At 51.4% G+C, this 23,047-nt stretch overlaps 1 protein-coding gene and 1 long non-coding RNA gene across 2 annotated transcripts; one reads left to right on the top strand and one right to left on the bottom strand.

Moving 5' to 3' along the window:
• Positions 1 to 1,643: 1,643 nt before the first annotated feature.
• Positions 1,644 to 5,673, bottom strand: LOC122394722. The gene is made up of 2 exons (XR_006258919.1): positions 4,872 to 5,673; positions 1,644 to 2,488 (listed from the first exon to the last, which is right to left on the bottom strand). It is a non-coding gene; the product is annotated as an uncharacterized LOC122394722 (long non-coding RNA).
• Positions 5,674 to 9,144: 3,471 nt separating this feature from the next.
• On the top strand, positions 9,145 to 21,357 carry LOC122394682 (PP2C-like domain-containing protein CG9801). The gene is made up of 9 exons (XM_043391720.1): positions 9,145 to 9,602; positions 11,467 to 12,872; positions 14,341 to 14,469; positions 15,710 to 15,891; positions 17,438 to 17,654; positions 17,958 to 18,067; positions 20,357 to 20,479; positions 20,516 to 20,701; positions 20,950 to 21,357. The coding sequence occupies exons 1-9, from the start codon at positions 9,463 to 9,465 to the stop codon at positions 21,355 to 21,357; spliced, it is 2,901 nt and encodes a 966-aa protein (XP_043247655.1). The 5' UTR covers positions 9,145 to 9,462.
• Positions 21,358 to 23,047: the final 1,690 nt, after the last annotated feature.

The following is a 23,047-nucleotide window of genomic DNA, read 5'->3' as shown; positions in this document are numbered from 1 at the left end:
TTTTTGGCAAAGTCATTTCTCAAAACCCGAAATCGTATTTTGGCCCTCGGGGCACTTGACCTGACCCTCAGAGGCCATCAGTTGACCTGAGACTTTTTAACCGTGCATCAATCGCTGCGTCCCCGGTCCCGTAACGGCACACATGCTTGTTTTTCCCGCGAGGCTAGTTCAATTAGGGCGAGGGAATCGTACCCGCCCACTCTCGCGGCCGGGGCGTAAGGTATGTAAAAAAACTAATAAGTCTGGTGATGATTGATGCAAGATTCTTACAGATAATGGTTGATGAAGGTAGGGTATAAGTTATTAAAGATAAGTGAAAAAAATTTGCAGCCCTCAGTAGCATTGAATCATGCATTAAGAGTTATAGAAGAACAACTGTAGGTAAGCTGCATGCTCAGCTCTTCAGTTTCTACCTATGCCTGCAAACACAATAAAATCAATGGAAGAGTAATAATAGTTTAATTGTATTTTATTGATGCTATTCAAGTTTCAATGGTAGCTATGACACCGATGATTCAATATTATTTGCACGGTATCATTTACCACCACAGTCTAAATATTTAGCATCTAAAATAATGCAGTAAAATAAGCTGCGCCACATCTGTCGACAAAATCTGGTGCCAACTCAAGGTCAAACGGAAAATATGGTCACGTGACCAATGTCCGGCAGCTGAGGAGGGGCGTTGGAACGTTGCGGGAGCCGGAGAGATCTTCTAATGTGGTTGCATACCACCATTGTTATGCTGATTGATCTACAGACTGCAGTCTTATAAACCTCGATGCATCCTAGGCCTGGATGGTGCGTACATTCGTAGAACGATCACTCCGTCCGACGTCCATGGTCGAAGCTGTATGTATCTAAAGACACTAAGACGAGTGCAATAACGGCGACCCGATCCCGTCTCTGGCGAATCCAGAGGGGTCGTAACTCGTAAGGACCCAGGCCGAATCTGACCGTCTATTTTTAGGGAAACGGGGTGGGTGAATCGACAACCGATGGTTTAAGAGATGATTCGAGAAAGGATCCCATCATCGATTGTTGTTTGACAGACAACGCATGTTGTACTGAGCGTTTAACCATCAGAGGTAATGCCTGATTACGTAGGCAAGCATAATTGGTCTGTCATATTGCTTAGGAATATAAAACCGTAATGGAAATCATAGAGGATATGATCTCTACATTACGGGAATTCACTAATTATTACGGCTCATAGGGGCACCGTCGGAGCTGCTGTTTTACCATCGGTCCCAGGCAACTCCAGGGAGCTGCAGTACCCGGCGGCCAAAGCGGCCACCTCGTCGACTCGCAGGTCCTGTGGGATTCCGTGATGCTTCAGTGCTTCACCCACAGAAGCACGGGTCACAGCAGTAGGATGTGGGGTCAGGAGTCTGTCCGCCTTTTCATTGTAGGTACGTAGGTACTGTGAAACTATTTTTTCTCTCTATAGGTTGTTACGTTCCTTATTTCTATCATTGCTACGGTTGGGATTACTATTGGTAGCGTGGCGTGCCGAAGTTAACTGTGTCGGTAGCGTTTGTTTGAGCTTCCGAGCCGCTCTAGGTTACGTTTGCCGAGTTCGGTGCCGTTCAGTTCAGTTCGCCGTTCATTCTCTCCCCCACCATTTGTCCCACAACAGACTGTGCAAGTTTTCAAAGTAATTATTTACATAAGCACACATGATTACACTGACCATGGCTATATATACACTGCCCCAATAAGGGCCGCACCCTTTTACTTACATGATATTGGGTAGGAGGTATGGACGCACAAGTCGCGCACGGGCAGTCCAAGACTCCAGTGGAGAGCGAAGAGGGAGGGGGATCACTGCGGGACTCAGCTTATATACCGCGCCTCCGGCGGTTGGCAGTTGCCTCGGGCGCGGCACGCACGGCTAGTCCCGCAGGACAGAGCGCACAGAACATGGCAGGGCAGAACAGGACAGAAGCAGAACAGAACAGAGCAGAACAGAACAGCCACAGAACTCAGGACACCGTAGTAGAAGAGGTCACCGACTCGCCGTGGCAATGACCTCGCCGGCCGCCGGCCTGCCCCTATCGTGGTGGGGTTGTTTGTTGCCCTCCGGCGGCAGGCGGCGCCGAACAGTGGGAGTCGGTCGGCCAGGTAGATGGCGGAGATGGATGTCGCAGGGGCGGCGTCAGGAGGTCCGGTGTGGTCCGCTGCGCCGTCGGAGGAGCTCGGGTCTGTCGACCTGCTGCTGGTCACGCTCCTGCGCCGGCTCTCGGTTCCCACCACGCCGCAACCTCCCCCGCTGTTGTTTGTGCGCGGCCGCCGCCGCATTCCGCCCCCGGCCGTCGGCAGATTAGAGGGCGCGCCGGGCCCATCAGCCGGTGGGGTGCGGTGCGGTCGCCGCGCGGTCCGCCGGGTCCGGCGGTGCAGCCACGGTCTGGCCGTGTCGGAGGAACAGAGTTTCTCACATCCCTCCGATTATTATAGATGAGAGAATGATTCCGAACTCCGGGTAGACATCTGTGGGTCATAAAACACAGGTCAAGTCCTGGACATGTTGATATTTCAACTGAATTGGGAGATCCAAAGGCTCAGTATAGCTCTGCCCCGGGTACTGCTTCCGCTAGATCCTCAACTATGGTTTAATATTTCTTACTGCGTTACTGCGTTGCTGTCGCCTTGGTATTGCATGACATGCGTTACGTCCTCGACATTTACAGAATAAGTGCCCATTTGGAACCAATGTGGACTAGGATTTAAACTTGGTCGTGAGAGGAGCGGAATGGCGTCAAACAGTCGTGCCTCAGTAATAACTGGTTATGACTTTGCTTAAATTTATTCTTTTCTTGTGCCTTTGAATGTGAGAGTAGCGCTCTCAGCTCTGCCGTATATTCGCATCCTTATCCCAAACTCGGACAACTAAACACAAAGTATCGGCTTCTTGCCTTGCCACGTTAACAAACGTTTCACTGGATTCTAGTCCTTAAGCATTGTACAACTTATATGTATATTAATGTAATTTTTGGGCGACTCCATGACGTCCCATCACTGATGCCATTTTAGTGACAGCCGAGCATCTCTGTCCCGAGCGTAATTGACCGTCCCATTTGTTGGACTACACAAGACTGCCGGTGTGCAGGTGCCAGTACCATTGTGCTTGGACAGTTTGCCATGACTTTGTGACCCTTTTAGCCCGCTAATGGTGACCTTCCAGACAGTGATAGCTAACTCTGACGCGAACTCCTCCTATCTGCAATGGAGTCGACCCATGTTGAAGACGGAGACCACCGCTGTGGACGCCGATGGGTTTCACTGATGTAGGGTCCCAAGGAGCGAGCAGCAGGTGTGCACTTTGTGCTGCCTGGGCTGTCTTTGCAACCCTTTGGCGCTTGGCTATCTGCCAGTGCAAGTAGGTACTGCAACTAGAGCCGACGCTCCATACACCGGACAGCTGTGAGTCATGATATCGCGGGAGGCTGAGCTCGCTCAGAACATCGTTGCCCAATTCTCGTCATTTGTAACGGCCAGGGATGGACATTGCCGCAGAATTGGTCTAGTTGTTCAAATATGCTTGTTTCGATAGAGCTGTACTTTTATGACCGTTACCTGGCGTTCTAGTTAGTCTCGGCAGTTCAGCGTTCGGATGCAATTATTGGCCTTCTCGGGCAGCGCTCACTCTTATTCATGGCACTCCATTTAGACTGACTGAAAAAAAGACATTGACTTCGCCGGAAGACATAGGTATGCAGACGGCATTTGGTAAAATAAATGTGCTGTACCTTGGACAAGGTTAGGAGCAAGTAGGCCACCACGTCCTTTACATTCATTAACAACATCATAGTCCTCTAGGCAAAATGATTCAACACATTTAATCACATTTCTGTTACGGTAACTTTAGCAGCTAATGCATTGTACCCTTGCATCTGACCACTTGATTGGCCGATGTTGCAACGCTTGCATGTTTGGCAGTAAGCAATATTAAACCATCAAGAACGTTTTAGACACTGGCGACTTGCGTGCCCTACAGTCTGTTACCTACCTGCGTACTTGTTTTTCCGCTAACGATAGCCGTGCTAAAGGCACTAAAATCAATATCCACTGGAATGTCTGTTCGCCTTATAAACACATTTATACACTTGAAGCCATGTACCATCATACTGGGGCGCAAACTGATTGCTAATGCTATCCTTACTTTACTCCCAACTCAGTTTGCTCAGGGCAAGGCCATATAGGTCCTCAGGGACTACAACGGTCAGGGGTCTCCTATCCGTTGAGACCTCGTGGGCCCTGGGTCGGCCGTGCCGCCGCCTCCTCTCTTGGGGGACCTGTGGAGTCAGTTCGGTCACTACCAACTGTGACTCTGCGCCCGAGGAGGACGAATAGTCCTCCCGGAGCTGCGGCTCCTCCACCGCCTCCAGCCCGTTCTCATTCCGCTGCTGGCGTCTCCAGCAGTGGTCTCGCATCCTGACCAACGCGTGGTCCGGTAATGCTCTGGAAGAAACTGTCATCCTATTATTTCCCATGGTCAGTGTTCCCCGTTCGCAGTTTCCGGGTTTCCGGTTCGGTCATTGTGCTGAAAGCCCTGAATAAGAAACGAGTAGCGTTATGGACATAGGGCCTCTACCCCCGAACCAACCCATCTCTAGTCGGGTATCGACTCACACAGGACGATTGTTTATGCCCACTTCGCTCTGATGGGCTGCAGTCCCAATCAGGCGTGGAGCAGCGCTTCACCCCACACAACGTTTGGCCCGAAGCCGCGCTTGGCCTACCGCTCAGTTGATGGGCTTTTGGGGCGTGTACACTTTGCAATATGAGACGGCAGCCGGTCCCTCATAAACAATCGTCCCGGGTCACTGGTAGGGCAATCGCGACTTCGATAAGTGCGAATTCCATCGCTCACCTCAAAACTCGTTGCTTTCAGCACAATGCACGAATGGGCCCGAGAAACCTCAGTGACGACGCGGAAAGCACCTGGGCATACACTGTCCTCAGAGGCACCCCTCAGCCCCACACTCAATTTGGCCACGCCCATCCTCCGTCCCTACACCAATCAGACAGAGCGGAGGGCAGGGCCTAATTGCCGCGGGACCGCCGCGAGCCGGCGCTGGCACCCCACGGTGACTGACCGCGAGGGCCGAGCCGCCCGCCTGGCCCACTGGCCGGGACAGGTTGGGGGAGATGAACCACTGCGAACATGAACGGCCCGATACCTACATACATGACTTACATTTAAAGGGAAAACAAAATCACAATCTAAGAAATATATTGCAAAAAAAAAAACGTTGGGTTCGCCGCCCTGTTTGGAGCGGAACCGACAATAAATTAATTAGCTCGCCTTAGGCGTGCTTAAAATAAAACAAGTCAGTTTTAAATCCCACCGCTGCCACCACTGTGAAACTATTTTTTCTCTCTATAGGTTGTTACGTTCCTTATTTCTATCATTGCTACGGTTGGGATTACTATTGGTAGCGTGGCGTGCCGAAGTTAACTGTGTCGGTAGCGTTTGTTTGAGCTTCCGAGCCGCTCTAGGTTACGTTTGCCGAGTTCGGTGCCGTTCAGTTCAGTTCGCCGTTCATTCTCTCCCCCACCATTTGTCCCACAACAGACTGTGCAAGTTTTCAAAGTAATTATTTACATAAGCACACATGATTACACTGACCATGGCTATATATACACTGCCCCAATAAGGGCCGCACCCTTTTACTTACATGATATTGGGTAGGAGGTATGGACGCACAAGTCGCGCACGGGCAGTCCAAGACTCCAGTGGAGAGCGAAGAGGGAGGGGGATCACTGCGGGACTCAGCTTATATACCGCGCCTCCGGCGGTTGGCAGTTGCCTCGGGCGCGGCACGCACGGCTAGTCCCGCAGGACAGAGCGCACAGAACATGGCAGGGCAGAACAGGACAGAAGCAGAACAGAACAGAGCAGAACAGAACAGCCACAGAACTCAGGACACCGTAGTAGAAGAGGTCACCGACTCGCCGTGGCAATGACCTCGCCGGCCGCCGGCCTGCCCCTATCGTGGTGGGGTTGTTTGTTGCCCTCCGGCGGCAGGCGGCGCCGAACAGTGGGAGTCGGTCGGCCAGGTAGATGGCGGAGATGGATGTCGCAGGGGCGGCGTCAGGAGGTCCGGTGTGGTCCGCTGCGCCGTCGGAGGAGCTCGGGTCTGTCGACCTGCTGCTGGTCACGCTCCTGCGCCGGCTCTCGGTTCCCACCACGCCGCAACCTCCCCCGCTGTTGTTTGTGCGCGGCCGCCGCCGCATTCCGCCCCCGGCCGTCGGCAGATTAGAGGGCGCGCCGGGCCCATCAGCCGGTGGGGTGCGGTGCGGTCGCCGCGCGGTCCGCCGGGTCCGGCGGTGCAGCCACGGTCTGGCCGTGTCGGAGGAACAGAGTTTCTCACAGTACGTACAACGTATGCGGCGTCTGGTCCCGCCGAAGCTCGGTATCGACCGTGACTTCATTCAGACTTATTCACAACTGGCGGATAAGGAAGCGGTCTTGGACACTGCGGGGGCTAACCTCAAAAAGGTTTTTTCCGAATTAATTTAAAAAAGAAGCTCGGATTTCGATTTCTTGCGCACTGCTGTGCAGTGTGATTAACCAACATTTCCTCAGAATAGTTGTGAAGTTTTCTTTTATTCTCGAAAAGCGATTTCTGGCGCTGCCCCGGTTGTGGGGAAGACATTTGCCCCAAATGCCTTCCCCTGCCCAGTAAATATGCCGACGTCGGCCCGACGTCGGGCCGAGGCTCGGCCCGACGTCGGCCCAACGTCGGTTCAACCTCGGCCCGACATCGGCTGGACGTCGGATATGCCCGCATGTTCCGACGTCCATCCGAAGTCCAGCCGACGTCGAGCCGACGTCGGGCCGAGGTCGTTTGCCGAGGTTGACGAGATCGTTTGTCGTTGGACCGACAGGGCCGACGTCGGCATGTTTATTGGGACAACGCACCAAAAATATCAACCGGCGGCGGGATTCGAGCCCCCCAGTCGCCGACGTCGGCATGTTTACTGGGACAACACGGCAAAAGCATCAGCCGGCGATGGGATTCGAACCCCGTGTCATTTGAAAGCGAGGTTAGTGCGCTAACCACTACACCACGCAGCCAGATAGCGAATTTAGTTTGTTTTGTTGTGTTATGGCCTTTCGGTCTGACAAGACCATTTCAGAGCCGGAAGGATGATAGGATGGAGAGTGGAGACATTGATATTCTTGGCGAGCACCCTGGGTCCAGTTCATATAGAGTCCCTAGTCCCATTGCTGTTACGTGACACTTATTGGAAAGAGCGATCCCACAATGGATTCATACCTATATAGCCACTCTAACACACCTGCACCACCGTTCCGTGCTTCTATCCTCAGGATGCTGAAATCCTTCTCCTCCACGCCGCAACCCCCTTCCGGGCTGGTCAGGCAACTTTATCTCATGCGGGCTGCTCCCTTGGAGCGGCACCGCTGCTCCCGAGGGAGCGCACCCCGTAGCCGGGTGTAGTGAGTGCCTTGGAGCTGGGTGGCCTGTCCTCTGGACGGGCTCAGCCCCGGCGACTCACTAGGGTGCCTGCCCAGACCAATGTCTCCCCCTATATCCTATCATCCTCCCGGCTCTGAAATGGTGTAATTGGACCGAAAGGGCCTAACCCAACAAAACAAACACCTGCACCAACGTTCCCAAAGTGTCCCTTTGATAAGTGGCACTTTGGCAAAGTGACACTTGCCGACTGGTCTTTCTATATGAACTGGGCCCGGCCCTGGTGAGTTGCCGGGGCTGAGCCTGACCAAAGGATAGGCCGAGCAGCCCCCAAGCACTCACCGCACCCGGCTACGGGCGAGCTCGGCTTACGGGCAATCCCAAATGGGATAAAGTTTCCCGTCCAGTCCGGATCAGGGGGTTGCGGCGTCGAAGAAGATTTGAGTTTCCTGAGGATACTATATTTTGGATACAGAAGCTCTTTATGAACCATGAAACATGTATTTTATATTATTTTAACGGTCAAAACAGCGGCCGATGTCGGTCCGACGTCGCCCCGACGTCGGCCCGACGTCGGCTGGACCTCAGCAATTGATCTCGGTCCGACGTCGGCCCGACGTCGGCTGGACCTCGGCTGGACGTCGGTACATGCGAGCATATCCGACATCCAGCCGACGTCGTGCCGAGGTTGGACCGACGTCGGCCGACGTCGGCATGTTTACTGGGTGGATCCGCCAGTGGGTTGCCCGACCCCGAGCTTGACTAAAAACGTCTTCAAACACCACCAGAAACCGATGGTAAGGTGAATTTAAATCCAATAACTGATCTCTGTCTGCCCGCCTAAATATATTACACATGGTACGGCACCCGGCCCTGTCGGAGCTATGATCCGATCGTGACATTTTCGGCTTTCCCCATCCCAAGCTCGATTAGAAACGTTCTCCCTCCCCACCCGATTGCTGATGTCAATTCAAATTCAATACCTTATCTCTGTCCGCCCGCCCATAACCCATTCATTGCACACCGTTCAGCGCCCGGCCCCGCCAGAAGTATCCTAGCGCGCTGAGCAGTTGCCTCCAGCTGCGTCATCGCGAGGCCCCGCGCGGCCCATAACTGAATACATTGCGCGAATAGCCGTGTCGCCCCCCTGGCACAGACAAGCAAGAGAAACCGCAACCCTCCCAACTTCAGCAAATATGCAGAATACATTCAATATTTGATGCTGTTTCATTCCTGATATTTGTTACGTCATGAGATAATATTAATTCGCATTTCAATGCATCAATCTTGCTTTATGGCTTATGTAAATGTTCGAAATATTTTTTCTAACATAACTGAGGATAAATTGACCAAAATTCATGACATTTTACGGTATTTCTTCAAACAAAAATATTGACACTATATGAATATTTGTTCTAATGACGTAAGACGATAGCATTAAAATGGAGGATAAAAATAAGAAAAAATATACAAATATATTTCATTTGTGGCGCACTTTCTTCAATTCTTCACCTGTTCGTAACTGTTCTCGAAATAGCCCTTTTTATCCAATCACGTCTGTGATTCGTTTAAATATGTGCGTAGGGCTGAGCAAGCACAAAGAAAGGAGTAATTGAACATTTTGCATCCTTTTGGCTGTGATTTTCTATCACATCAACTCCCAGCAGCCAACTCCCAGCTCCCAGTTCAAGTTGTGAAAATGCTGAGGGGTGGTGATGGTGGGCGGTGGTTTATCTCTTATGTCAGTCCGTTTTAAAATATTTGGGCCTGTCATTTGATTGCATACTCTTAACTACACATGTCCTGCTATTTTTGTTTCCTTATTTGATAATCCATTTAATAAGATGTGCGAATGCAAATCAAGATCTGACCTTGTGCCATTTTCCAGCGCATTTTTAGAATTATGTGATTTTATCCCTAGTTTATGGTGCCGTTCTGAGCAGATATATAGCTATTCAGTAAGGTAGGATTAATTCATTATCAGAAATCAATTGATACTGATTGTCACCTGAATGAGTAATGCCTTCCAATATCAAGAAAAGGTTTGCTGGATTCTTGCGGCAGCTATCAAGCAATAGCCACTGTGCTGCAGCTGACCAATCTGTTGCTGATCTGCGTGGGAGCACTGATGGATGCTTTATAACTAAGTATCTTAATGGGTGAGTACGAGACTCATCAGAGAACACTGGTGTGGCTTACCCTGCTTATTGAGGTTGCCCTTCCTTTTGGCATTTTCTGTTAGAATTTCTGTGTATTAGAATGGTTGTGAAATCTGTGGCAAATAGTACCGTAAAATGGGGTGTTAAGGGACAGTGGGGTGTTAAGGGACAGTTGCATGGGAAAAACTTTGAGTCATATTAACTTCCTAATTTGAAAAGGTTCAATAAAAACTTCAGTGTGGTAGTTGACACTGTTTTGCTGTTGACCATAGGACAAAATGCTATGGCTTTTCATGCAAGTGATTTGGTTCAAAAATGGATTTGAAAATCATGCTACATTTTCACAAAATTGAAACATCTCCAAAACTCTGTGTGTACCTCATAAACTAGTGGGTGTACAGGGAAAATGAATGCATAGGTGTATTGTCACATGTATTGCACATGTTTCCTGAAAAACTTGTGCAAATCCACCCATTCATTCATCATCCTCTTCCTCTTTTCTGGATACATGCATATTTTGAGGTGGATGTGGGGTGCTAAGGGACAGGGAAGAAAAAAATAAAAAATGAAATCTAAATATAATTTTATCAAGTTTTCTTTCAGTAGGCATGGAAAACACCAAATTCCACATAAAATGCTGGCAAGTTCATGCTTTTATCTCTAACACATCTTAAGTTACGTAACAAAACATCTCAACACTCTCTTTTACAATGATGGGTCAATGGAGACTGATGTAGGTAAATGTGATGTCATCATAAAAAGGCCAAAACAAATAGGGCAACATAATGACAAGTGACTAACTTCAACATGGGTTTTTATTGATGACAGATTACTTTTTGGTTCTGTTTACCTTATAATTAGCACATTTTCCACAAGCGTTAACAGCATTAGACGTAATTGGCCTTTTTATAAAAAGGTCATTAGTGGTGAATGAACCTGACTTGTGTTGTGACAGAATATGCAAAACATTTCAATAAATAAATTGTGTGCCCTTCCACGCCCCAATTGTGGGCATTTGATGACCATTTCTTGGAATAATATAGGTGTCCCTTAACACCCCACATTGGGGTGCTAAGAGACAGTGATGAAAAATAATAAAAAATAATATGCAGGTATAAATCTTAAAAATTTGAATGTGGTAGGCATGTAAAGCACCAAATTCCACATAAAATGCTGACAATTTGATGCTTCTATCTCCAACCCTTCTTGAGTTATATAACAAAACACCTCAAAACTGTCCCTTAACACCCCGTTTTACGGTAATAAGAATATGCTTTATCAAGCATTATTCCAGACTGAATGCAGCTGTATGCTTGCAATGCCTTTAGAAATTAACATTCATGTGATGGTGATGAGATGTGACGTGATTATCAATGACTAATGAGTCAATATAGTGCATTGTATTTCTGTTTCCCTGCTCATTAGTCTCATCCAGGTGACATTCTGGCTACTAAAACTTTTGTTGACTATTGCCCTATCAAACAGTTTTGGATCTTTGATCATGATGTGTTGCTGGCAACTACCTATTGGTCTATGAACTTTGGTTTGTACTATTGATCCTTAAATGGACCCATTGATATTTGGACATTTGTTATACTCAGAAGTGAAGTGGGCTCACCAGTTATCACCAGATTCCTATCTTTTTTTCCTGAGCATGATGCAGCCAGTAACCACCTGATATTAACTTTCTTCAAAATAATACCCTAGTTTTGCAGTGTATTTTGCTTTAATGTGTTGAAACTGACATATTCCAGACCAATCCCTATCAATTTAGTTGATGAATTACATCCAAGGCATTGCTACTTACATCTAGACCAGTGTATGTGAGCCACTCCCTTCCCTAACCCCCCGCCCCTGCCCCCAGCGAGCTGTCGCGCTCGGAGGTGGCCATTGACCACGCGCGGGACGCGGCTCAGCTGCCGGAGCAGCGCATCGGCCCGCTGCAGCCGACCGTGGTGGCCGCCTACACGGGCCCGGCCGGCGGGCTGACGGCCGTGCCGCACCGCGCCCAGCCGGTCACCTCCAGTGAGCCGGGCATCAACTACATCGACTCAGACGACGAGTCTGAGGAGGAGCCGGCGCCCGCGGACGGTACGTCGCTGGCGGCGCGGCTGGCGCGCCTCCACTACCCGCGACAGCGGCTCGCCGGTAACCTGACGCTGCCCACCTGGGTGCCGCGCTCGCCGCCGGTGCCCTACGAGCGCTGGTACCGCATCCGACAGGGCGACCTGGCCCGCTGCAAGGCCCAGACGCTGCCGGCGCGCCGCTGCTTCAGCGACCACCGGCTGGACGAGGAGGAAGAGCTGCTCCAGACCATGATGACCTCGCTGTGCAGCACCAACAGCGACTCGCTACCTAACCTGGGTGGACCGCCGGCCGCCGGCAGGGCCGCCGCCTCCCTGGACGACCTGGGGCCCTCCTCTCTGGAGGAGTTTGGACCGGTGTCGGTGGAGGCGGCCACTCCGACGGCGGCGACGCCAGTGTCGGCTCCCGGCTCCCCCGGAGGAGAGGACGGGAGGACGGTGAACGGGGAGGACGCTGCGAGGGAGCGATCATCACCGACGGGCCGCTCCTCAGACGAGTGTCCCACTCCCACCAACGCTACTGAGGAGCTAAAGTCGTCCCCAGATCGGGAACTAAAGGACTCGTCACAGCCCAATGGACTCCCCGTTGCGGACGAGGATGGCGGAGTGGCCGGGGAGGGGTCGGTCTCTCAGCTGGACGGCGGGCTGGGCAGCAGCTGCAGTCAAATACCGACCTCTGAATTGGGAAGCCCGGCCAGAAGCGCTAGTTTCATCAGTTTTGAGCGCGGCAGCGAGGTCGACTCGGGCTGCGTTACTGGCGACCGGTCTGCGATAGACCCGGTGCAGACGGGGTCGGGGGAGGTGTCCACAGGGAGGGTTGGGGAGGAGGGGCGGGACACGGCAGCGCCGGGGGCTCCCACAGAGACAGCGGAGCAGCCAGCAGACAGTGGTACAGCTCAGGGAGGAGATACCGCCCCAAAAGGAGACCTTCCCTCGTCAGGTTCCTCGGCGGGCCGGCCGGTGCCGGAGCGGACAGCGTTCTGTCCTTCCGGCTCGCCGGCCGCTCCTGCCGCCACCAGTACCCCGATCCACTCGGCGGGCGGCCCGGCGGCCGTCAGCACCCCGCCCCGGGACCGGAGGGGCGAGCCGGACGGCCGCTCCTCCGACTCCGAGAGCGGCCCGGACCGGCCAGCGGCCGAGCCGTGCGGCGCCCACCTGCTCGGCTACCAGCGGTACACGAGGCCCGGTAAGGCGCGCACGGGCACCCACCCAGCTCAGCCAGCCGGCCGCTGCACGTGCGCACGAGTGTCACCTGCGGACCGCCGCTTTGCCTCTTGCCTGCCTTGCCCGGCCTGCGCTGCGGATACAGGACGGGTGCGCTGCCAGGCCGAGCCGTGCCGACGCTAGTGCTCTTGGATAGCTCTCTTCGTTTGGTCTGCATTTGTAGCGATACGGGTTGAGGCGCGGCTCTGTGTGCTCCGCAGACTGTTTGGGAGCTGACTTTTAGCGAGACTAACGGAGCACGCCGCTAATTCGTCTGACACCGTCTGCGTCGCTATTCGCGCCTGGCGTGGTTTTCTTTTTTTTCTGACATCTCGTTTACAGTTTCGTTCGGTCTAGTGTCTGGTTTTGTTGCATGCGGTGTTTTGACTGTTCTTTTCATATCACTGCTGTTTTGGTTCCATTTTACGCATTTGACTAACAGTATCTCACCTTCTGATTTATAAATCATCAAGGCTAGCGCGGAGCGGATCTAAGTTGGAATTGAGATGATTTTCTTTTAATTTTGTTTGAGCGTTGAAACGTTAAAGTTCAGTCGCGTAATTTTTATTCGACCATTTTCTTTTTCAAAGTTGATGGTCATCAATACTAGCCTGGCTATGCTTCGCTTCCAACTTTCGGATCCACCTGCCGCTTCACACAGATGTCAGTTTGGGTGCGTGGTGGTTTGTGGTTGGCGCTGTATTTTATCCATATGTGACGCCTTCTTTTGAAATATTTGATAAAAAATCAAAATTATCACTCAAAATTTCCATTGACTATCGGCAAAACTCGACCGTTGAAGTCATGGCCCACCTAACTGGCTACACCGCTCGCCCGCGGCCGGCCGGCCGGCGCAGTTCGGTCCCGTGTACACGTTCACTGTGTCAGTGTGCCGTGGGACAGCCGATGGTATCACACGGGGTGCCCACCGTGCACGAACACCGCGCTCACTTTCCCCGCGCGGCTGCACGGCTGTCCGCGCCGCCTGCAGAGTAGAACAGAGCGCACGGTGCACGCGCGCACGGCATTTGCACGCTGTGCTGCTGATTTAGTTTGTATTGCAAATGATGATTTTACTTGGTTCGCCGTATGCTTGTAAATGTAAAGAGGACATGTCGTATGCGACGAGTGCATGTGTTACGATTTTCTAGGAATGCGTAGACATCGATGACTTTCTGCAATCATTAGCTTAAAATAAAGGAAAATATTCACTTTGAATGGAGCTAGACATTTGATGTCACTATCGATAATGGCATATGCCCTTGTCCCACTGCTAATTGGCTATATTTTCTTGACAGCTTACAAGGTTGATTACTTTACACCTGTTATTTTTAGATTTTGCACTCAATGGCCATCGCAATCTCTGTAATCATAAGTTACCATTACTATTATCATGTGTTGCCCTGATTGACCTTTTCTACCCACATGTGACCTCTGACCCGCCCCTCCAGACGAGTGCCTGCGGCGCACTCAGCATGACGAGATCGCTGGGACAGTGAACTGGAACCGACCGCACCCGCGCGCCTTCGGCAGCTCCGTGTCGCTGTACGAGTGTCATCCGGTCACCGGGGTGCACGCAGGTCAGCCGCCGGGGACAGGGGCCATGGGATAGGGAGGGGTCAGGGACACGGGGCAGGGTGAGGGGCGCAGGACACGGGGCAGGGAGAGTTCAGAGGCGTGGAAAGTGAGCAAGCAGGGAAAGTCACGGGTTCAGGGACAAGGGAGGGAGGAGGAAAGGGTGGCGAGATCGGCGGGACTCATCCTATGTGATACGTGTAGTTCAACTGTGAGTGAGAGACGTTGAAACGATTTTCGTGTTTCTCGTTTTATAGCGACATCGAAAGTTCTGTAACATGATCGAAAGAAATTATTTCTTTGTTTGAATCAAACTTTGGAGTAACTCTGTTGTTACGAAGAAATGGTTTCGGTGTTGCCTCGTTTTTTAGCGTGTCAGGAGGACCCGGCGTGCCCTGGCCACAGCTGTCAGGCCGTACCAACAGCGCGTGTTAGCGTATCGTGCTCAGGAGCTCATTATGTAATGGGATGCGGTGTCGGGTCACATTGACCTAGTGTTCGGGTCACGTCATTTCGTGACTGGGTACAATAGAGGGGGCCGGATACCGAACAGGGCCGAACAGCGGCGGGCGCGCAGTTTAACGTGCGCGAAACCTGTTGACTGTTGAATAGACATCAGAACGCATTAGAGGAGTCCGTTCTCCGTAGTTACATGTCCGTTACAGTTGAGCGTCTTTTCAAACTCCCACATCTTCTGCTGCATATTGCCGGTTCAAGCACATGTTCTTGCAGTGTGTCCAAAATTGTAATGTTGCGGGGAAATCCACCCATAATGAAAAGTATAATGACATCCTAAAAATAGAAATAAAGACATCCTCACGGCAGTCACAACTTCTAATATAACCTCGAACTTAAACTTTTAGGAGGAAGAGAAACACGACTCCTCGCAAACTCTCAAAAGACGCCAAGACAACCATTCAAATAACCAAAATATTTGAATGTATGACCCGACTCAAAAACCTCTCCCGAATATCAGAATGCCTTAAAAATTTTATCAGTACCTATTCAATATTTCTACATCATTTTCTCGTGAAGTATATGAAAACGGTGACATATATGTATGAAGAAAGGGTCAAAGTCAAGTTTTATGAAAATAACGACATCCTTTCCGGCCTTTTTTTCACATTCTCCCCCTAACGTAAAATGAATTTAGCCACACTGTGTTCTTGTCATTGGATTCACACTCGTTCCACACCGGTCCCTTTTGTGTCAAACTGCCTTACCCTCCCGTTCTGTTGTCCGCAGGTGAGCCGATCGCCGACGCGTTCGGCGTGGTGTGTCGGAGTAACAGCGCTCTGCTGGCGCTGGCTGACGGCGTCAACTGGGGCGAGAAGGCCCGGCTGGCAGCGCGCTGTGCCGTACACGGCTGCCTCGACTACCTGAACCGGGCGCTGTTCGGCGCCGCCGCCAGCGTGCAGAGTACACAGGTGGGTGTGGGCGCAGAATATATACCTAGTATAACGACAGTCAAGGGTGTGGTGGGAAGAGGCGTGGACTGACTGGAGTGGTGTGCTTAAGTGCGCTTGACAGATAAGAGGGGCATCATGCGAATAAGAGTAGGATCACCTTTGTGTCTTCTAGGTGCATTGGCGTGTATTTTTGCAGCCCATCAGACCGGGAAAAGCCCGTCTTTTCAACCAGATACATGGATAATGGGTTAGCTCAGCTTAGCTCGGCCTTTTATCTGGTTCAAAAGAAGTTACTTACGTTGAACACATGCATTATCATCCAGCATACGTGACACATTTTTAGACGGCTATCGTGCTGCGTAGGCCACACTGCGTAGTGCCGTCGGTCCCTGATCTGTTTTTAGAAAGAAGTAAAAACATCACGCACCGCCGATGTCTGTGTGCACGGATAATACCCCGGCGATTCTCTCTATCTGCCGCACGTCACGCCCATGTAGGTGCTCGCCCACGTGCCGCCGTCTCCAGTCCCGGCGACACCGCGTCACGGGGTGCGTCATCGCGGACGGCAGCGGGGTCGGCCCTGGTGCCTCTGGGTGGGTGGGGGCGACATGCACTCTGCACGGGATCGATACCAGCCCTCTCCCATCGACCGCGGCCGTCGGGACTTCCTCTGACTTCCAGCCGGCTGCACGGCTAACTGCCCGACATCACGCTAGTCTGGTGGAGTCGGGCTGCCCTGAGTGTCCCCTCCCCGCCCTCCCGGCACAGTAAGGCTGTCCCTGCCCCATCCCCTCTCCCCGGCACAGTAGGGCAGAGTCTGGGCGCGACTGCTTGGAGCGGCGATTCATTTCGGTTGGATCCAATGGGACCTGTCGGTGACAACTTACCCGACATTGTGCCGATCGGCCCGTTCAGACCGGTCCGGCCGCCCCCGTACCGGTTTTGGTCGACGGCGGCCGGCTCCGGGCCGACCATTCGGCGCGGCATTGAATCCATTTTTGGCAGCCAGCACCGCTATTCCGCGGGGAAATAAGGCGAGCTAGACGCAAAGTGAAAGAGATGGGCGCAGTAGATGGTCCCGAAATAGCATGTGATGTGGTGAATGGTTTGATGGAGATGGTACGCCACGACTCCTCTATATCCATATGCGCATCTCTCGCCACGGTTTTTGCGGGCCTTGGTCGAGATTAATCTTCAGTAACATGCAGAGCTTGACACTATCTCGCTGACAGCTTCGTGTCTTTTCCTCACTAAGTATGCCAAACTCTTGCAATTCTCTTACTCTCACGATGCTTGGTGAGCTGAATGTCTATACGAACACCTTATTCCCATAATCAGTAATTTTCAAATTACTTGGCCACCTAAACACAATCTTCTAGACCTTTCTCTCATGGGTTATATGCTTTAACTTTTCGACAGATCAGAATAAATAAAGACATGATATTGATTTATGAAATTGATTGAAACCACCCATGACCCAGTCACAGCTATACATCTCCAACTCCTTCCTCTATGCTCCCGGCGCGCTGACCCGACTCTCTCCGCCCTCTGTGCCCTCCCCCAGGACGTGTTTGCGGCGCTGCTGCAGTCGTTTCACGCGGCACACAGTCTGATCCTGCAGGAGGGCGGCATGCTCACCACCCTCACCGCCGCCGCCGTGGTGCCCTGCCAGCTGGCGCAAGGGCGCACGCGCGCCAAATTCGTCGTCTGCGTTTGTAATGTCGGAGACAGTCTGGCGTATGTGTTCAGCTCCCGGCATGGTGTCAGGGAAATCACCAAAGGTGGGTATTGCTGATACTCGTACTGGCTGCTTTTTAAAGGGAGAGAGTGGCTGGCTTTGAGCGTTTGTTGAATATTGGACGGCTTTTAGATTTTGGAATACTCATGATGAAAATGCTTGGCTTCGTGCAAAGAATCATTGATCCAAGAAATTATGATGCCGAGATATGTTTTCAATGTTTGTGTTTGCACTGTTCTTCGGGTACGAAATGGTGTACATCATACACTCCTGAACACCATGGCTGCCCTTAAGTCCGCTCCTGTATCTGGCACTGAGCTGTAACCGATGTCGTCTCTTCCGACAGGTTCTCACGACATAAACAGCATGCGCGACATGCGGGACGCTCTGGGAGCGCTGGGGCCCGTGGCCGGTCAGAACCCGGAGCTCAACAACCTCACCCTGTCAATGACTCAGGTCAGAGCCGCGCCGCAGAGAGTCGGACGAGCGAGTGGTGCCTATCTTTTACAACTTCGCAACTTTTTTATGAATGCCTTGGTTTGTTTAAATTGTTATCAAAGCTGCAGGATTTCAATGCGAGCTATAATTAGCTTCAAGAAAAGGCTAGTGGTTTTGAGCTCAGGTATTTGCAGAGTGCTGCATGCTTGTGTGCACCTGTAGGGTGAAGTCGTATAAGAGTACGCACTTAGTGGATTTCTTGCTCTCATTTGTTTAATATTTGAAGGAAAGAAATCGCAAATAGGGAATATTAAAGTTCATTGAATTAGCCATCAACCCATGGGGCAACAATCCTTCAGCGTAAATGGAAGTGGTCTAAAACTGACATTTTCTGAACCGTTGCACTTGCGTACTCTTACCATATGGGGTGTGTAAGAGTACGCACGTCAGGCGGGTGGAGTACGCAAGCATATGAACACACACCTATGCAGCTTGTACTGTCCAAATGCTTAACTTCAAACTCAGAAGGCATTTAAGTTAATTCTAGTATCCAAAAAGAAAAACATAAAATAAATCTTTCAAGTCTATAAATCAGGAAATAATCATGTCGTATGTTTCTTTAAAAAAAATGCACAATCAAAAAGGAGAATAGCTCGTATTTGGAAGAATTTCGGGTACGCATCTGCATCACAGTGCTCCATTGATGATATACCTACAAAACAAACGTCATTGAGCGATAGATTAATAATTATATATTTCTGTATATTCGATTTAATGTATAATTCTGCGTACTCTTACCCTCCTGAACAGTGCGTCCTCTTACCGTACATGCAATTCGCGCACAAAACAACCCCGAAACGTTGTGCAAAACTTCGCAAACAGAATATTGCACTGTACAGTATTACCCCAGATAACCTCACAAGTTTCCCACAACAATCACGGAAATGTACCTTATCTCAACTGCCAAGTATCAAAATTATTGTACCATATCATAATAATATCATAACGCTCGAAAATAATATTCATCGCCTTAAACTCAACAGCGTCGCCGCTCAACGCCCACGTTCCGTTGGTGACATGCACGCACTGGCGGCTTCATGTCACTTTATGAACTCGACAAACCCGCGTTGCTAAGCAACCGAAACAGCTGATGCGTACTCTTATCGCCCGCGTACTCTTACCCGCCCTTACCCTACCTACTTGTGTCAGTGCTGGTCTTTCATTTCATTTCATTTCATTTCATTTATTCTTTTATCACCAACGGGCGTTACCCCAATGACAGATGAAGTCAACAAATAAAACATTGATACACACTAAACAAGCACAGTAAAAACGAGCACAGTAAAAACAAAGCAGACTAGAAACATTTGTTTCCAGTAACAGCCGAACAGTTACACCTACCTATCTGTGTCTCTCACTCACATACCGTTTCACTCTTGACCTGAACTCTGCCATGCTACTCTCCCAGACGTCCACATCCCTGTTCGCCTCCAAGAATGCGTTGCACACATTCGGTATGCGGTTGAATGAACATGAGCGAACAGTGTTTACCCTTGCAAACGAGACAGCGAACAGTGACTGTGTACGCAGTGTCCGGGGCGGCACGTGTATGGGAAACTTTTCCAGAAGAAATGACGAACATATTTCGCTTCGATGAATGTTTCGGAGAAACATAATGTCGTGCTGCTCGTGTCGGGCAGCTAGGGTGTTCACCTTAAAGTGTTCAGTGAGGTCACGGTAAACAAACGACACCCCGCGTACATGGGAGCGGGCACAGAGCCAAACCAGAAACTTCTCCTGCACACGTTCAATCCGCTGCATGTGTGTCCGCGCCGCTCCACTCCACACTACACTGCAGTACTCCAGTATTGAGCGGACGTTGGCGTAGTACGTTGATAAAATGGCTCTGTGTTTCGACATGTCAAGCGAGCGTCCTCGTTTTCCCGTCGCAAATGTCCGCATAAGTAGACCTAACGCTCTGTTAGCTTTGCGTACGGTGTACTCAACATGATCTCCAAACGTAAGCCTTTGGTCCAGAAGAACGCCCAGATCTCGCATAACTTTAACACGCTCCAACGATACGCCTCCTATCGTGTAAACTCCCAACACTGGTTTACGCCTTAACGTCAGAGTCAGGACTTTGCATTTGCTTGGATTCAGCTCCAGCTTCCACTTATCTGACCACTCGCACAGGCTGTCCAGCTGGGCTTGGATGAAATTTCCCGGTATCTCCTCGTTGAATCCCGTTTAACACCGCCCCTGTTTACTCCTCCCCTCTAACCGTCCCTCCCACCCTCTCACCTCCAGGTGGAGCCGGGTGACATCATCTTCCTCACCAGTGACGGCGTCAGCGACAACTTCGACCCCGTCGTCGGCAAGTTCGTGCTGCCCAAGAAGGCCGACGAGCCGTCTGGCGGACCCCAGCCGCCTCCAGGGCCTACCGGCGGCCGGGGCGGCGGGGGGACGGCTCCCGGCTCCGGCCGGCGGCGGGGATCGGCAGAGGGCGCGGCGGCGCGACAGGCCGACGGTCGGCCCGCGCGACCGGCGGGCAACGGCACAGCCCGGGGCGAGAGCGGCCGAGGGGGCAAACAGCCGCGGCCCGGCTCCAAGACGGTGCTCACACCCGTGCCCAAGGGCCGGTCAGCCAAACAGGTGGGTAGCGGTGAACAGGGGTGGGTGGATTACTTTATATAAATGGTATGTTGTGCGCGAATTTCATTTGAGACGATAATCCGAATGAGTAGAATTACTAGCGTCCCAAAAGTTATGGACATTTGGCTGGTCAAGATGTCAAGAGCAAAATTTAGTGTTTTCCGTCTATTTGCTCATTTATCAACGCAGTCTTTTCATAACTGACGCGGCATCTGACGCCCTTCCTCCCCCCCCCCCCCCTCCGTCAGATCGCGGCCGGTCCGGTGCCGCGCGTTCCGCCGCCGGCCGTGGTGCCTACTCTGCCCGTCGTCACCGCCCTGCAGCGGCATGAGCTCACGCAGCTGCGCATGGACGACCTGCTGCGTAACGGCGCGCTGGAGGGCGAGGGCCGGGTGACGGACGCGCGACACCTGTGCTGCCAGCTGCTCGACTTTGCGTTCCGGCTGACGACGGCCAAGCGGCGGGTCCTGGAGGACCCGGAGCTGTACACGGGCGGGGACGGCGTGGAGCTGAGCCGGGCCGAGCAGCGCGCCCGCCGCCGGCGCGTCTGCGAGAAGCTGGCCGTGGTGCCCGGCAAGCTGGACCACGCCTCCGTGGTGGCCTATCAGGTAGGCGAGGAGGCGGCGCCGCGCGCCAAGGCCGAGACTGCCATCTAGCGGCCGGCGGGGCGGCTGCAGTGTGCCCGGCGGCCGGCAGAGGGCAGGCGGGTGGGCTCAGGGGCGATACGGGAGGCCGGTGCTGATCAGAGGCTATCGTGATGGTTGGCAGCTACTAGGACGGTGTAAAGGAAGTCACTAAGTACATTGGTGTAAATGGGTGCGAATTATTGAAAGCTAGTCAGTCTAGGATCTGTCTTTGTTTTGTGCCACATCTGGTTGCGATGTTCCCAACCCGGGCCCATAGCCTGATGCACGTAATATGAGATGCACCTTAGGTTCAATTTAAGTACAGTTTCAATTACGATCGACTGGGACCCTTAGCAAGTAATATCCTTTCACAGGTCTATGCCTAGAGAACAGCATAAAGTTGAGTATAGTGTGTATGACTTACACACAAAGTTGCTTTCAGATACCTTGCCACGCCTATGTTGTGTGATACGATTTAGCATTGTAAGTCTCCCTCGATTTCTCCACAACACTGTGACAAGAAAAGTTCCGGACATTTTCCACTTTTGCTAGTCTTAGGTGGTAGATTGTAGAACCAAAGGCCTATTCGCGAAATATGTGCTGCATTAAGGTGTGCAATTTAAGCCGTGTTGACAAATCTCGCCATTGTATGTGATAAGGGAAAGTATGTGGGTTAAACCTCGTGTAAACGTTTCCGAAGGTTTCGTTTGACCTGGCAGGTTTCTTTGGAATGACCTAGTTCAACACTGATGATATTTGAAGCGAAACGCACACCGATTGCTGTCCCATAGATCTGAACAGGTGCTTTACACCCCAACTTTGGACCAGTTTGCTTCTCCTGCCGTTGCCGTTACAAGTGAACGCGTGAAACTGCCGTTGAAGCCTATATGTGGTAGGCGATATAATCCAGTGTATGAATTGTGTAAGTGTTGTGAACGGGGCGGGCTTCCTTTAGGGCTGCCGAGACGGACGTAGTGGTTCAGTATTAATTCGGGAGGTGTCGTGTCTTGGGACAAAGTTCTCCAGAATCTCTCCTGTTCAGTATCTGCTATCACAGAATCCCCTTGTATTGACGGCGCTCGCTCGGCACATTTGCGTGCTATGAAATGGTTCTCCTCTCTAGGTACTCTCGTCAAATGTTGCAGTATTTGACATATGTCTATCAATTTTTATCGATTTTTGTATACAACTTTTGGAAACTATGGGTATCGTAACGTGTTGCACCAGCATGATGGGTGTGTTTGAGCGCAGATTGTGTCGTGAAGTCGCACGTGCATGTGTGCGAGCACACAATACAGATAAACTTGTGGCTACAACACTAGAAGAAATGTAGAAGTGTCTGATAAAATTAGTTCGGGAGTATAGATACTGTTCGTAGTTGGTGTAACTACAAATAAGTCCGGTGATAGTTCCATTAATCCCCTTGGTCGATACTCCCAATACTGACCGCTGGCAGAGTCCACTGACAGAACCCACCGGTTTGCGAATTACTGCGTCTATGAAGCCCTGTTAAAGTGCGGTCCTCGAGAAGAAACTAGGAGATTGGGGCGTGTCTAACGTACTGACAAATGAACCATGTAGCCACGAGTCACGTATATACGCCGGGCCCGTGTATGTGCGACGCGCGTTGTTTCGTGGGGCGGGAGGCCGGAGGGACATGCTTGAGCATTGCGCCGTACTGGAGCTTTTTATCGATGGCTCGTAAGTCGTATATTTTGCG

The sequence above is a fragment of the Amphibalanus amphitrite genome, unplaced genomic scaffold (genome assembly GCF_019059575.1).
Source record: "Amphibalanus amphitrite isolate SeventyFive unplaced genomic scaffold, NRLGWU_Aamphi_draft 000026F_arrow, whole genome shotgun sequence".
In the NCBI taxonomy this organism is placed as follows: Eukaryota; Metazoa; Arthropoda; class Thecostraca; order Balanomorpha; family Balanidae; genus Amphibalanus; species Amphibalanus amphitrite.
This window is presented reverse-complemented; position numbering and strand designations above follow the sequence as displayed.